The 14,954-nt window shown below is 37.7% G+C and overlaps 1 protein-coding gene across 2 annotated transcripts in view; it reads right to left on the bottom strand.

Moving 5' to 3' along the window:
- LOC150089350 (gamma-tubulin complex component 4-like) overlaps nt 1–14,954 on the bottom strand; it is a 290,737-nt gene that overhangs the window by 34,071 nt on the left and 241,712 nt on the right. Inside the window, exons 15-16 of one of the 2 annotated variants that reach the window (XM_090389086.1) lie at nt 6,325–6,464; nt 4,831–4,929 (exon numbers count right to left, since the gene is read on the bottom strand). In XM_090389086.1, the coding sequence (XP_090245212.1) occupies nt 4,872–4,929; nt 6,325–6,464 (198 nt within the window). In that variant the 3' untranslated portion in view covers nt 4,831–4,871. Of the gene's footprint in view, nt 1–4,830; nt 4,930–6,324; nt 6,465–14,954 lie in introns of those variants that run through there. The other variant, XM_090389092.1, reaches the window with a different exon arrangement.

Raw genomic sequence — 14,954 nt, 5'->3', positions numbered from 1 at the left:
ATAAGGTTAAGGCTTGCAGGCAGTAGAGCTGTAGAACCTTATGGATGTCTTCAGACATCTAGGCAAACAACGCCTAGGCAATGTAGGAACAATGACCCAATAGGGTATTAGGTAAGTTGTCACAATTCAGTGATCACCAAGTGCATATATATTGTACGTAGAGAAAAGAGACTATAAAAAAGAATATACAAGAGAAGAATAATAAATATTAGACAGTTGTAATTAAACCGTACAGCATTTTTAGAGAAGCTAAAACTATAGATTTATTATGCACTAGAAAGTTATAATCTCAGTAGTTAATTGATAAGGAGATAAATATTGAAGAAAAAGAAAACAATTCATTCCATTTGAGAAAAAAAAACAATTCATTCCATTTGAGAAAAAAAACAATCGAAGATACCTAAATTTTAATGCACTTAGGAAAATAGAGAATGTTTACAACATTTTCCACTATTAAGCCTTCAGAGCAGCAACTAGTGCTCTGTTTGTTTGGAGTGTCTCCTCATAAGCTCCTGATGATCCAATCCATCTGAGTTTGTCTCAGAAATTGACATGTTCTGGCTGGCCAATCCAACTTTCTCACACTGTCTTTGAACAATCCACCACAACTTGAGCAATATGACATGGCGTATTTTTCTGCTGATACAGGTATGAGCCTTCCCCAACCTGCTGCCACAATGTATGTAATGCATTATTGCCAAGGACATCTAGATAAACCTCAACATTCACAGTTTCATCCAAAACAACCAATGGTCCCAGGCCAAACTGCCTCCACTGAACTTCACTGTCAGGATGATACAGTCTGGCAGGTAGCTTTCTCTGGGCATCTGCCACACCCAGACACAACTATCAGATTGGTATCATGACTTATCACTCGAAAGCAGAGCTTTTCATTGGCTCATAGTCCAGGAACAGCGGGCCTCACCCCAAGGTAGATGGCATTAGTTGGAGTGATTAGTAGCTTGGGGATGACTCCACAGCCATCATAACCCATATCGTGCACATTACACTGGTGCTGATGTGTGCTCCAATCATCTCATAAGGGCCTGTGTGTGTGTGTGCTGTGACAACAACCTGCATTCTGAGTGGACAATTCTTTGCAGGCTCTCCTGTCACACATTCTCTCAGCTTCAAAGGTTTTCTGGATTGTTTCGTGATGAGTTCGGTACCAGTCTGCTTCTCTTTGTAGATTGCATTACCAATTGTTGAACAGGTATCTGTGTTGAAATGTCACGTACAGACCAACTACTTTAGTGGCTCCTTGTTATCATTCCATGCCCTAAGTCTGTTAACTCCATTGATTGCAGGTTGGGACCCATTGTACTTTATTCTTGAAGGCGGCCTATGAGCATATTTATAGTTGTTTGAACACGTGGTGCTCGGGTAGGATGGACATAGCCAAGCAGTCAGGAGCAAGAGCGAAAAAGTACACATTCTGAGTAGACCATGGCTCAAGTCTGTGACTGCTAAATACAATTAATGAGTGTATTCATGATTTATTGTATACTCTGCTGACCTGGTGGTTGTTATATTATTATTTGGTTTTTAGGAGCATTAGCAACTAAGGCCATATTTCTCCGGGAATATGCGGTGGTCATTCCCTGACCTTTCTGCATCCTCCGTATTTGGTGGTGACGGGCTCGAACCCCGGTCTAATCAAGAAGCGTGTGCTACGCACTGCTGCTCCTTCCCACCTGGCTACGGAGGTGCCCCTGGTGGTTGTGCTGGTGCATAAACATGAATCATCAACAGAGTTCCTGGATATTAATGGTAGTTCAGACTTCCATTATATGTTCAACTAACTAGACTAAAGCATGGTATCACTTTTTCTTAGCAGTGCCAAGAAACATGGGTAGAAAAGCTCTGCAATGATTTATTTTTATTCTTCATTGAAATACTACTTCCAGGTGGCAAATAGTATTGCAGTGTTCTTTTCACGAGTGGTGACATTTCAGTCTGTGTCTAGGTGCTATGATGGCTTGACATGGTTTTGCCTATAGCTGCAAACTACATACAACTAGGTCTGCAGGAAAACTGAAAGTTAGGAGGGCCCAGTGGTTGGTTTGGTATGGAAGGATCTTGCAGGGAGTCAAAATTTGTAAAAAAAAAAAAAAAAAGCAACACAAATTTTCTGCTTATGCTTACAGTCAGAGAAGTTCGCAAGACAGAATACAACAGCATCGCATTTAGTAATCACGTGAGCTTGAACTGTCACAACTATTTTTGTACTTACAAAAATAGTCAACCTTGCTGACCAGTGAATATGGGTGAAAGCAAGCATTTTTTGTTAATTTGTATGCGCCAATTATGAATATGACAGTAAAAAGTCTCTTATCATGTCACATTTTTTAGAATAATGAAAAAGCAGTTTTAAAATAACATAAAATAGCTTCAAAATCAACCAAAATTGTCCAACATTGCACTCTGTACCTTTCCTGATTGAATTTATTGTAACAAAAGAGACATATCTGTGTTGTTTAATGGTATACTAATACCTCTGTTTAGTTTGTGGCCCTGAGGAGTGGCCGCTCTGATTTATATTGCTGTAATCCTTATTATGCAGTAGCATGTTTGGACCTTACTATATTTCCGGCAGCCAGGCACCCGTGAAAGACAACTTGTTTTCAAGCTGTCTTTAGTCCTTAAATGTACATTTTGGGGGTTAGTTTCAATTTGTGAGATCTAGTGGTAGGTTGTGGTGTTTTAAAGTTCCATTTTGGTCTTGTGAAAACACGTGAAATGGAGCAAAAACAGTGTGCGTGGGTTAATTTGCCAAACTGTTTTTGCTATGTTTGTGGAAAATTTACGGTGAAGTCACAACATCGATCAATCAGAGACAAACAAGCTTATTATTTTTATTTTGGTTGCCCAATGGGTGATCAGGATAAAAGGTGGGCACTGCATATGTGCTGTATAATGTGCTATGTAAATCTGACTGAATGGATGAAGGGGAAGAATTCTAGAATGCCTTTTGCTGTTCCGATGGTCTGGCGAGAATCAACAAGTCACCTCAAAGTTTGTTACTTCTGCCTCACAAATACTAAGGGGTTTTCAAGGAAAAATAGAGTTAAAATAAAATAATCCAACCTTTCGTCCACAATAAGACCAGTGCCACACACACTGGAACTCTCTATTCCTATTCTTCCACCTAGTTGTGAAAAAAATCACTATTCCAGAAGAAAAGCAAGAGTCACTAGAGCCAATATCTGCCCCCCACAATGCGTGTGCAGATCTCTTTGTTACAATTCTGAAAATAACAAAACCCCCACACTTAATTGAGCAAAGTGAACCTAATGATTTGGTTAAGGATTTAAATCTTTCAAAGCAACAGGCTCAGCTATTAGGATCTAGGTTGCAACTGTGAAATTGCTGGCGTAAACCATGAGGATTTCTGTGTTTAGAAACCGAAATGAAAAGTTTGCAGGTTATTATCAAATGGAAGGTTCTCTTTGTGTCTGTAAACGGATTGATGGATGAACTAGAGTTTGAACACAATCCTGAAGAATGGAGATTATTCATCGATTTTTCTAAACTCAGTTTAAAAGCAGTTTTGATACACAATAGTAATATCAAACTGTCGGCCCCAGTGGTTCATTCAGTGGCTATGAAAGAAACCAATGATAGCATGTCATTGCTAAATGCCTAAAACTATAAGAAATATTGTTGGAAAATCTGTGGAGATTTAAAAGTAATCGTTTTGTTGCTTGGACTACAGGGTGGTTTTAGAAATATTGTTGTTTCCTGTGTTTATGGGATAGTTGAGCAGTAGAACATCACTATATTGTGATGGAATGGCCTATCAGAAAAGAATTCTTTCCCGGGATACCTAACATCAAATGCACGCCTTTACTGAAACCTGAAATGGTGTTTCTCCTGCCTTTGCACGTGAAGTTAGATCTCATGAAAAATTTAGTAAAAGTTCTGGACAAAAATAGTGAAGGTTTCAAGTACTTTTTCAAGCCAGTTTCCAAAAATTAGTGATGCAAAGTTGAAGGAGGGTATATTCGTAGATTCACAAATTTGATGGCTTTTAAAGGAAAAAATCTTTGAAACAACTTAATGCCACTGAATTAGCTGCATGGAAATCCTTCAACAGCTGTTGTTAGTGAGTTTTTAGGGAATAAAAAAGTACAGAACTATAAAGAGTTGAGAGAATTGTTGCATAACTATCAAACGTTTGGATGCCGAATGTCGCTGAAGATACACTTCCTACGTTCACACCTGAACTTCTTTCCGGACAACTTGGGATCTGTCAGTGATGGGCAGGGGAAATGATTCCACCAAGACATCCACACGATGGAGCAGAGGTACAAAGGACAATGGGATCCAGAAATGGTGGGTGACTACTGTTGGTTAAGGGAGGACCATTTTGCTCATAAGAGTAAAAAATAACTGTAAGTAGTACGATTTCCTATTTTTGTCTTTACTTCAATGGGTCAATTGCTTACTTAAATCCAAATAGTTGTTTATAAAGTTTAAATGTTATTTTTTATCCATTTGGAATGTTTACTGGTTGTCAATTCTATTTCAAGCAATTAATTTATAAGAAAAGTAGTCAAGTACATTTAGAAAAGTAAATATTCACAATTTTTGGAAAAAAGGAGCACAATGCCATAACATAAAAACACGACATACTACAAACTTTCTACTGTCATTTTCGTTTTCAGCACATTTGATTTTGTTCATGTTATCGATAAAAAGGTTAAAAATTGTTGGCTAGTCTAATAAACAAGTTAACAACTGACTTTACAAATTAAAAAAAAAAAATTATTAATGATTAAAAATCATATACTTGGTTTCAATCTCCAAATACTGAAATTTAATAATAAATAAAGTTACAAGAGATTTTACAAATAGATATGCAAAAAGAGTTAAGTTACAATGGAAGGCCCTTTTGTAGTATCCTGAGCAGCTCCAATCACCATATTTCTGTATGGGAGGGAAAAAAAAATTATAAGCATCTTTAAAAATATAATAGTGCATTCTGCTATTATTATCACTCTATATATTTCCTAGGGGAACTTAATAAAAATTTAAATTAATTTTAGAGTTGGATGAAATTCTTATAAATTTTTCTACCTGATTGATGAAACATTTGTTGAAATATAACATTATATCATTATGCCATCACTGATCAAATGGCAAAGAGTTATGAGTGATCTTTCATTACAAGTTTTAGTTTAACTTTGGATGGTACATTATTTTCTATCTTATCTGTGAAAGAATTATAAATTGTAGCTGAATCCCTTATTTGTGCATATTCAGTCAGTCAAGGAAATTTATTTCTAATCACTAAACTAACACACACTTTTACTTCACTCATAGTTGACTACTGATCACATAATCAATAACATAATGGTTACTGATATAATAAATACAATATAATATTATATTTAAACAAGCAAGATCACCTTTTGGTAACTTTATTTGTTTAAATATAGTGCTTCTGACCATGTGATGATGACCACCTACAATATGTCATTATCCTATAGTAAATAGTCTCGATTAGTACATATTTGATGATTTATTCCTATGTGAATTATTATGCAATATAAGTTAATTCAGATATTTAATATAACAGAAAAGCAGAGGGATGTATTAGATATTCCCAAACAACAAGCCTAAGGATAGCTTCCTCTCAAACAAAATAATGAAAGATGATGTTAATACAGACATTTTAAGTCTTCTGAAACAATCACCGGTCACTGCAGATCATTCTAAGATATGTAAACTTGGGGGATCTACTTACACACAAATAGATCCAATGAGTTTTCACAGAGGTTTTCCTTGCTGTGGATAGTGTCCAGAGCCAATACCCATTACCTTCAACACAATGCTTTTCTCTAAAAGAGCTGCCAGCATCGCTTTTGTCCTGGGCAAATGACCACTGCCCAGCTGGTTTGCCCAAGTTCCAGTAAAGCATTCAAATGGCAGCAAGTTGCATATACAGGATGAAACGCTGCTATTTGACTTATCACACCAACTAATTTTACTTTTGGTTTCAAATTTGAAAACTACTGATGTTTATCCATGTTCAAACAAAGTGATTCTTGCCTGTGACTTTATTTAATCCATCCTATTAAATATTAATATTAGTCAAGTCAATTTTATAATTTGTAATAAATATTTCATTTAGTTTATGAACTGCCTCGTTAACTTCTTGGATCTGCCATGGCTTTCTAAATTTTCTGTCCTACTTCACACCAACAAATGCCTCATTATAGACGTTCTCCTTACATACTGCTTTTAGAGCCTCTACTGAAGTTCACTTAAATTTTTTATTTATATTTAGTTAAATAAAGCTTTTAAATGATTTATACTCACCCTCCCAGATGCCCTCCACAACTACTTAAATATTTATTATAATCCAATCTAAGTAGTAACTGAGCAAGATGGGGACTAGCCTGATGACTACGTACAGCTGATAAGATACGAAACAATAAGTAGGTTTCGCGCCTGAAATTCTGGAATGGAAATAAAAACATTATTTTCATTATTATATGAAACGTACTGTTTCAACTATTTTAACTTGTATTATTTCATCCGCTCTTTGAAAATTTTTATTAAAAATTACAATGTCTATGTTTGTACCCTTTCTCCTATAATGAAACATAAGAAAAGGCATACTTTACTTTGTATTCTACTCTTTTAATACGATCATTAAAGTAGCAGAATAAAATGAGATAAACTTCCATGAAACTAATCTGTTCATTATGGTGTTATGTGAATCCTATAGGATGTTTTCTTGCAACATGATGCAAAGAAGCAAAGCTTATACAGCACTCAAAAAAAAATACCCACTTCATTTGTCCATTTCTACTGAAAATTTAAATTTATTCAACTTATGCAATTCTGCAGAACATGGGTGAAAGCAAGCATTTATTGTTAATTGGTGTAAATTTGTTCTATCAATCAACCGTTTCTAGCTAAAGGCAAACTTCAACATATTGTGTAACCATCAACTCAGAAGATATATTTCTTGAAATAATGTATCTTTACTTAACATACACTATCCTACCAAAAGTCTGGGGAGATGCCCCTCTGATTACAGCAAACTGTGTGACTATGAAGTATTTTTTCTTATAGGCAATCAGTGGTTAGCTTGGAACTCATTTCAAACATTTAGCTTAGCATTAGTTGAGCATATGATGCACGAAAGCAAGCAAGCATATTCAATTAACACGTTTTCACGATGCGCTCGCAGGATGAATTAATCGAGGCTGGCCTCGATTAATTCATCCTGCGAGCGCATCGTGAAAACGTGTTAATTGAATATAATAATCAATAGGAAATATAATTAGTCCTTGACTTTCTGGAATGTTCATAAAGAATTTTAAAAATACCTTTTAAATAACTTTTTAACCGTATACAATGTAAAAGATTATGAAAATAATTATGGAATTAAATGTTTATTGCATAAAACAGCAGTTCCCAAACTGTGCACCACGGAATATTTTAAATTTTCGAGGGAAACACAGCGATACTCGACATCTGTCGGACACCGCGCGAACTATTAACTCGAAGTAGTTCACAGTTTCAACATTTCTTATTAAGTTGTTTGGACCTAACTACTTAATAAATGGAACTGTTAGGTATTTCTTTTGGTCTAGGTGTGCCGTGAAAAAATTACTGAGACATTAAGGGCGCCGTGAACCAAGAAAGTTTGGGAATCTCTGATATAAAATACACAATGAAGAAAAAACTGTTGCGGAAATATTTGAACACTGTGACTTTCTCTTTTCATCAATCAATTTCAGATAGCCGACAACAATCTTTTCTGAGCCTTGGCAAAATAAATATTGCAGAGAATCTCAAACCTTTTGTTTGAGATTCTCTGCGATACAAAAGATTTCATCTAGTTCTTTTACCGCTATCTCCTTCTTGGCAACATTTTCATCTGGCTCATTTAAAAATTTGAATTTTTAAATGCAAGTCTGCATTGACTTCATTAGCGGGAGACAAACAAGTAACATGTCTTCTTCTGATGGTTGATGGAACGCACTGAGGTGGTCAGCAGGCAAACGTTTGTTTATTGACCGTCCGAAGCGCAGTAAGCTTAACCTGCAATTCAAATCTTTTTCAACTATCGCATAAAAAAAAAAAAAAAAAAGATCGTCTTAACTGGAAATTTGTATCGTGAAAAGTGGTAGAATTTTTTCAAATAGTGGTAACTGAAAAATGTGTTAATCGAACTCGTGTTATGCAAGGCCTGGCTGTATAGCATTAGCCAAAAAAAAAAAAAAAAAAAAAAAAAAAACACGTTCTCATTTCACCCATCCGGTCACTCCAAATGTTTGTCTAGTTCAGCCTTAATATATTTAAGCTATCAACTTCCAACAACAGGCTGCTACTCCTGCCTGTTCCAGCAATCAACTACCTGCTGGCTAAAGGCAAGCTTCCACACATCTAACTATTCTACAACTGTCCATTTCAATATATGCCCCCCACCCCCCGAGGTTCTTAATCTGAGCTAGCGGAAGTATCCCATCGGCATTGAGGCTGCTCAAACCATTCAAGCCCTTCTACACCTCAGTCAGATCACCTCGCAGGTACCTAGTCTCCAGATGCTGCAACTTGCAGAGTTGATTGATTCAAAAAGATGCTGCAACTTGCAGTACATTGATTTAAAAGCTGCAGCTTTTAAATCAATTTCTGAGGGGTTGGCATCTTTGAAGAAGATGCAAATATGGAAAGAATTGCAAAAGTGAAAAGAGGCATTTATGACTGTCTAGCATGCTACAGTGAGATTTTAGAAGAAAAAAAGAAACTAACTGTGCAGTTTTCTATAAAAACATATTTAAAAAAACAGTGGAAAACCCAGCTATTTATTCATTATTGGATGCCCTTCCGTCTACCTCATCTGCACCTAGTGTCACTTATGTGGAAAATATTGAACTCTGATGAAGATATTGATGAGTAAAAGTTGAATATATATGTATGTACAGTACATATATTATGTTAGTACAGGTAGCCCTTGGTTTGCGCTGATCACTAACCACAACGCCATTTTTATTTTTATTTATTTATAAATTGAAATTTTAAAATCTTCAGACAAAATTTATCGGCATCATACTGTGCTATCCACTGTTCACATGATTTAAGACAATCTGAGGCAATTAGCACATCCGTATCAGAGACGAGAAAGATTCCCACCCTCAAAGTAACCACTCATGGATGCGGGTAGTAAAGGTCCATGTGGTTAACCATTCAGTTGGTTGTTGTGTACGCTATTTACACGTGTTTGAAATTTATTATGCTGGCATTTTTTATTAATTGTGCTATTAACAAATTAAATAAAAATAATAGTGATATCCGTGTGCAGTTTTTGCCAATCGTGTTATAAAGCTTTTAATTTAATAGAATAAAGAAACGGCATGTCTGATAAAACAAGCTCATTGAATCCTAGTGCAATATTCGGAGGATGGAATCTGGTGAAAGCTGTCCTAATGTGTGTAGGGCTATGAATATGACTCCATCGACTATTACTACAACTATGAAGAATGCTAATAAAACAAACAATCGATACAAAGTGGTAAGTAAAATTTTTGGTGCCCAGAACCTAACCCTGTGATTTTTGATTGACTCTATTATATAAAGGGTTCCATTTGTACCTCTCTCTCCAGGAACCTACCCTGACGTAAATCGAGGACTACCTGTACTCATTTTCTTTATTTCTATTTTGTAACTTTCTTTTTAATTAAAATTAACAAGTACGATATCTTGCTTTTTTTATTCTTTTCTTATTTTACGTTACGTATCGTATACGATAAATCATAACACATGCATACATTTTAATAAAACGTATTGTATAGCCCGTTCAATGTTTATTACATGGTTTTAATGCTTTAAAAAATGGCTGCTAGCATATATGATATGTATCATAAAAGCTCAGGAATGCAAGATACATATAACATACAAAACATACAATAGAGAATTATATGGAGTCTGGGTACGAGTGTAGCCTGTGCGGACGAAGCTCTTGGAACAGAGAAGTTTTTCCTGATTTATTAGCTTAAATTGTCATATTAACTTATTTCTAGAGTACCTTTATATTCCTAGTTACGATACTTAGTTTAAAGTTTAACTTAGACAGAGATTTTGTAGGTATTACTTAGTATCGGTAACGGTATCAAATCCACGTGTTAAGTACCGTTCGTGAATTCCCGCCATTTTTACACAATAGCATAACCTTAGTGTAGTATAGTGCATAATATAATATTGTCAATTAAATTGTACTTTTAACTCTATATATATATATATATATATATATATAACGACTTAATCGTAACAAATAATTAATACATATAACTGTTTTGGGATATAACTTAGGGATTTAATTTTGTTTTGAAATTTTATTGAATTAAATCGGAATCATGACTCAGACCAGAGCAGCAAAGCAAAAGGCTCAAGCTAATGGGAGTGCTATGGTTCAGGGAAGAACTGAGGGGGGCAGTTGCCCTCTGAATCACAGTCTTTTAAAATGCACTGTTTGCTTGATGTTTGCGGAGCAGTCGGGTACGGGACATGATACTGCCAAGGGGGGATGTCTTTGTGTGTGCAAGATGTAAGGAGTGCAAGGAAATCAGGCGACAACTCAGCATTGTTATGGGCCTTTATGAGAGCTTGAAGGACAGGGTGGATGCCCTTGAAGGAAATAAATTGAGGGGCCCATCAAGGTCTCAGCCGCCCACATCAACGCCAGAGCTTGCACTTGGTCATCAGGCAACACAGAGGCAGCCCCCTAGGCAGAATGCACTGGTCCCACAGGAACTAGTAGTTGTTGGTGACTCTATTGTCAGGGAAGTGGGGAACATGCTTTGTAAAAAGGATAGGTGGAATAGGACCAGGGTATGTCTGCCAGGGGCAAAGGTTGATGACGTTGTGCGCATATCATCTTTTAAGGGCACAAAAGGTGATATAGTTGTACACGTTGGCACTAATGATATTAAGAGTAGGAGACCGGCGGAATTACTTAGCAAGTACAGGTCACTGTTGAAAAAAAGCCGTGAATTAGGGTTGAATTTGAAAGTGTCTGCAATTCTGCCCAGACATGATAGGAGGGAGTACATGATGAGAGCCTTGTCGATCAATTCGGCCCTGGGGGGATTGTGCAAGGCTCAAGGGGTAGAATTTTTTTCAGCCTGGACTGTACTTGTTAACAGGAGAGATTGCTTCTACAGGGATGGGATACACTTAAATAGAGGTCGGAAAACTGCTAGTTGGGGGGGGGATACAAGGACTAATAGATTAACAGTAGCACTGGCAGAGGTGGTGGAAGTGATTCTTGCACTGCTTCTATTGAAATGAGCAGAAGCCTGAAAAACAAGATGCAGGATATTTCAGAGACTGCTGGGAGTCATTGCGGTACAAGTAAACACATGGGTTGTGTTAGGGTAGCCAAGAATAGAAACAGGTGCATGTATACCTGCGTGTACACCAATGCTAGGAGTTTGGTAAATAAATTTGATGAATTTGAGGTATTGCTCAAAACATCAAAGGCAGATATTGTTGGGATATCAGAGACGTGGTGTCACACTGATATAAGGAATGCGGAACTGGAATTTGGGGAATACAATGTGTATAGAAAGGATAGACAGGGGAGGAGGGGTTATGCTATTAGTTAAGAAACACAAAGTCCAAGGAAGTGAAGCCAGTCGACATCGATGGACAGGGCAGTGTTGAGTCAGTTTGGTGTGACATAAGCATAGGGAAATCAAAATTGAGAGTAGGAGTGTGCTATAGGCCTAATGACTCTGATGAGTATAATAAGATATTGTACAGGGAAATAGAATTGGCCAGTAAATCAGAGAGTCTTATAATGGGGGATTTTAATTTCCCAGATATTGACTGGAATTTGTGGGTTGGTCACTCGCACACTAGCAAGGCTTTTGTGGATTTATTGGATGATTGTTTTCTACATCAGCATGTTCGTGAGGCAACAAGAGGGAGCAATACTCTTGTTCTGATTATCAGTAGTGATTCTTCATGCATTAAGAATCTGCAGATAAATGAACCACTAGGTGGCAGTGATCACAGTGTGTTGAAGTGGGATTTACTCAAGGAGGTAACTACCATCAGAGGTAAGGGAAGGGTTTTTATTTTCGTAAAGGCGACTATGATGGTCTGAGACAGTATTTAAATTCTATACAGTGGGACCAACTGATGATGTTACCAACAGCAAACTCAAAATGGGAAGCATTCAAGGAACTAATCTTGGAGGCTACCAGGCTTTACATACCAACTAAGAAATATTGTTCAAGGTTTAGGCCTAAATGGTTGTCAGATGAACTAATGAGACATGTGGCAGAGAAGAAAAATGCATGGGATACATACAAATTAATGGGTGACATGGAAGTCTATGATAGATATAAGCTGGTCTGTAACCAAGTCACAAAGGAGATTAGGCAGGCAAAGGCAGACTACGAAAAATCCTTGGCAAAGGATGCAAAGAAAAATAGAAAAGAGTTCTTTACCTATTTAAACTCAAGAAGGAAAGGGATGAATCAGATTGGTCCACTGGATATTGATGGTTCAACAGTTGAGGATCCTGCTCAGGTGGCTAACAATCTAAAAGAGTATTTTGCATCTACATTCACGCATGAGGAGTTATTCAGGAAGGAGAATGATGTAGGTAAAGTAAACATTGGCAGTGAGCTGGATGATTTTGTAATAACTGAGAGGAAAGTGGAGGAGAGAGAGATTGTTGAGGATAAACATAAAAAAGGCACCTGGGGTGGATGGGATCTATCCAGTTATATTAAAGGAGGCAGCAAAGAGGTAAGCAAACCCCTAGCCATAATTATGAGAGCTTCTTTGGACTCAGGGGAGGTACCCATAGATTGGAGATGTGCAAATGTAACCCCAATTCACAAAGGAGGATCAAAGGCTGACACAAGTAATTATAGACCTGTTAGTTTAACTACTGTTCCAGGTAAATTAATGGAGGCACTGGTTAAAGAAGCACTGCAGGATCATCTAGACAAGAATTCAGTTATAGCTCAGACGCAGCATGGTTTTGTTAAGGGGAAGTCTTGCTGTTGTTGTTGTTGTTGTTGTTTGGTTGGTTTTTAGGAGCATTAGCAACTAAGGCCATATTGCTCCGGAATATGCGGTGGTCATTCCTTGACCTTTCCGCATCCTCCGTATTTGGTGGTGACGGGCTCGAACCCCGGTCTAATCAAGAAGCGTGTGCTACGCACTGCTGCTCCTTCCCACCTGGCTACGGAGGCGCAACGGGAAGTCTTGCCTGACCAATTTGATTGGATGCTATGATGTAGTCACAAAAGAACTGGATGCAGGGAATAACTTTGATATTATATATTTGGATCTTAGAAAGGCTTTTGATACTGTTGCACATGGAAGACTGCTGCACAAATTGGAGCAGTGTGGCATTGGAGGCAAATTGCTGCTATGGATAAGGGGATGGTTGAGTGGCAGAAGACAGAGAGTGGTAATCAATGGACACTGCTCAATGTGGACTAATGTTATTAGTGGAGTTCCTCAGGGTTCAGTGTTGGGTCCGTTGTTGTTTTCGGTGTTTATGAATGATATTGATGATGGGATATCAAGTTTAATATCCAAGTTTGCAGATGATACAAAGGTTGGCAGGGTTGTTAAGGACACCACTGACGCTATGCTGCTGCAACAGGATCTGGAAAGGTTGAACAGATGGGCTGAGAGGTGGCAAATGAAGTTTAACATTGACAAATGTAAAGTAATACATATGGGAAACAGTAACCCCAGAGCAACGTATCAACTCTGCGGTACTACACTGACAGTGGTGGAGAATGAAAAGGAACTGGGGGTAATTGTGCAGGCAGATATGAAGTTCTCTGAGCAGTGCAGACGAGCTGCAAGAGTAGCTCATGGTGTTTTGTCAATGATATACAGGAATTTTTCTAGCAGGGATAAGGAGGTGATTATTCCCTTGTATAAGGCAATGGTTAGGCCACATCTTGAGTACTGTATACAGGTCTGGAGGCCTCATTTCAAGAAGGATGTAGAGCTGCTGGAACGGGTACAGAGAAGGGCAACAAGATTAGTGAATGGAACAAAGGGTTGCTCTTACAAAGAAAGGCTTAAGTTTTGCAAATTACAGAGTCTGGAGACTAGGCACCGGCGAGGTGATCTGATAGAGGTGTATAAGGCTTTGAATGGTTTGAGCATGTGCAATGCCAATGGGATTCTTCATCTTGCTCAGAATAATCACCTCAGAGGGCATAAATTCAAATTGATGAAGGACGGATGTCAGATAGATGTGCGGAAATTTCCCTTTGGCCAGCGGGTGGTTGGTTGGTGGAACCGACTTCCATCACTTGTTGTTGAAGTTGATAGCCTAAACAAATTTAAGGCTCAACTGGACAGGTATTTCGAGCGAACGGAGGGGTGAAATGGGAGTGGTGTGTTTTTTTTTTTTTTTTTTGGCTGATGCTGAATAAGCTTGCTTTCTTGCATCATATGCCTCTACTAATGCTAATGCTAATATAACGAACACCGTCTTGGAATGGAATTTGTTCATAAATAGAGATGCCTGTACTCTAGATCTGATTATTCATGCATTAAGAATCTGCAGATAAAAGAACCACTAGGTGGCAGTGATCACAGTTATTGATTTGGGATTTACTTAAAGATATAACTGTCATCAAAGGTGTAAAGAAAGGGGTTTTTGTTTTCAAAAAGGTGACTACTGTGGTCTCAGACAGTTTCTAAATTCTATACATTGGGACCAAGTGGTTGTTGTTATTTGGTTTTTATGAGCATTAGCAACTAAGGCCATATTGCTCCGGGGTTATGCGGTGGTCATTCCCTGACCTTTCCGTATTTGGTGGTCACAGGCTCGAACCCCGGTCTAATCAAGAAGCATGTGCTACGCACTGCTGCTCCTGCCTACCTGGCTACGGAGGTGCCAGACCAACTGGTGATGTTACCATCAGTAAATTTTAAATGGGAAGCAG

The sequence above is a fragment of the Mastigoproctus giganteus genome, chromosome 2, assembly GCF_048544385.1.
Source record: "Mastigoproctus giganteus isolate SK-2022 chromosome 2, ASM4854438v1, whole genome shotgun sequence".
In the NCBI taxonomy this organism is placed as follows: domain Eukaryota; kingdom Metazoa; phylum Arthropoda; class Arachnida; order Uropygi; family Thelyphonidae; genus Mastigoproctus; species Mastigoproctus giganteus.
This window is presented reverse-complemented; position numbering and strand designations above follow the sequence as displayed.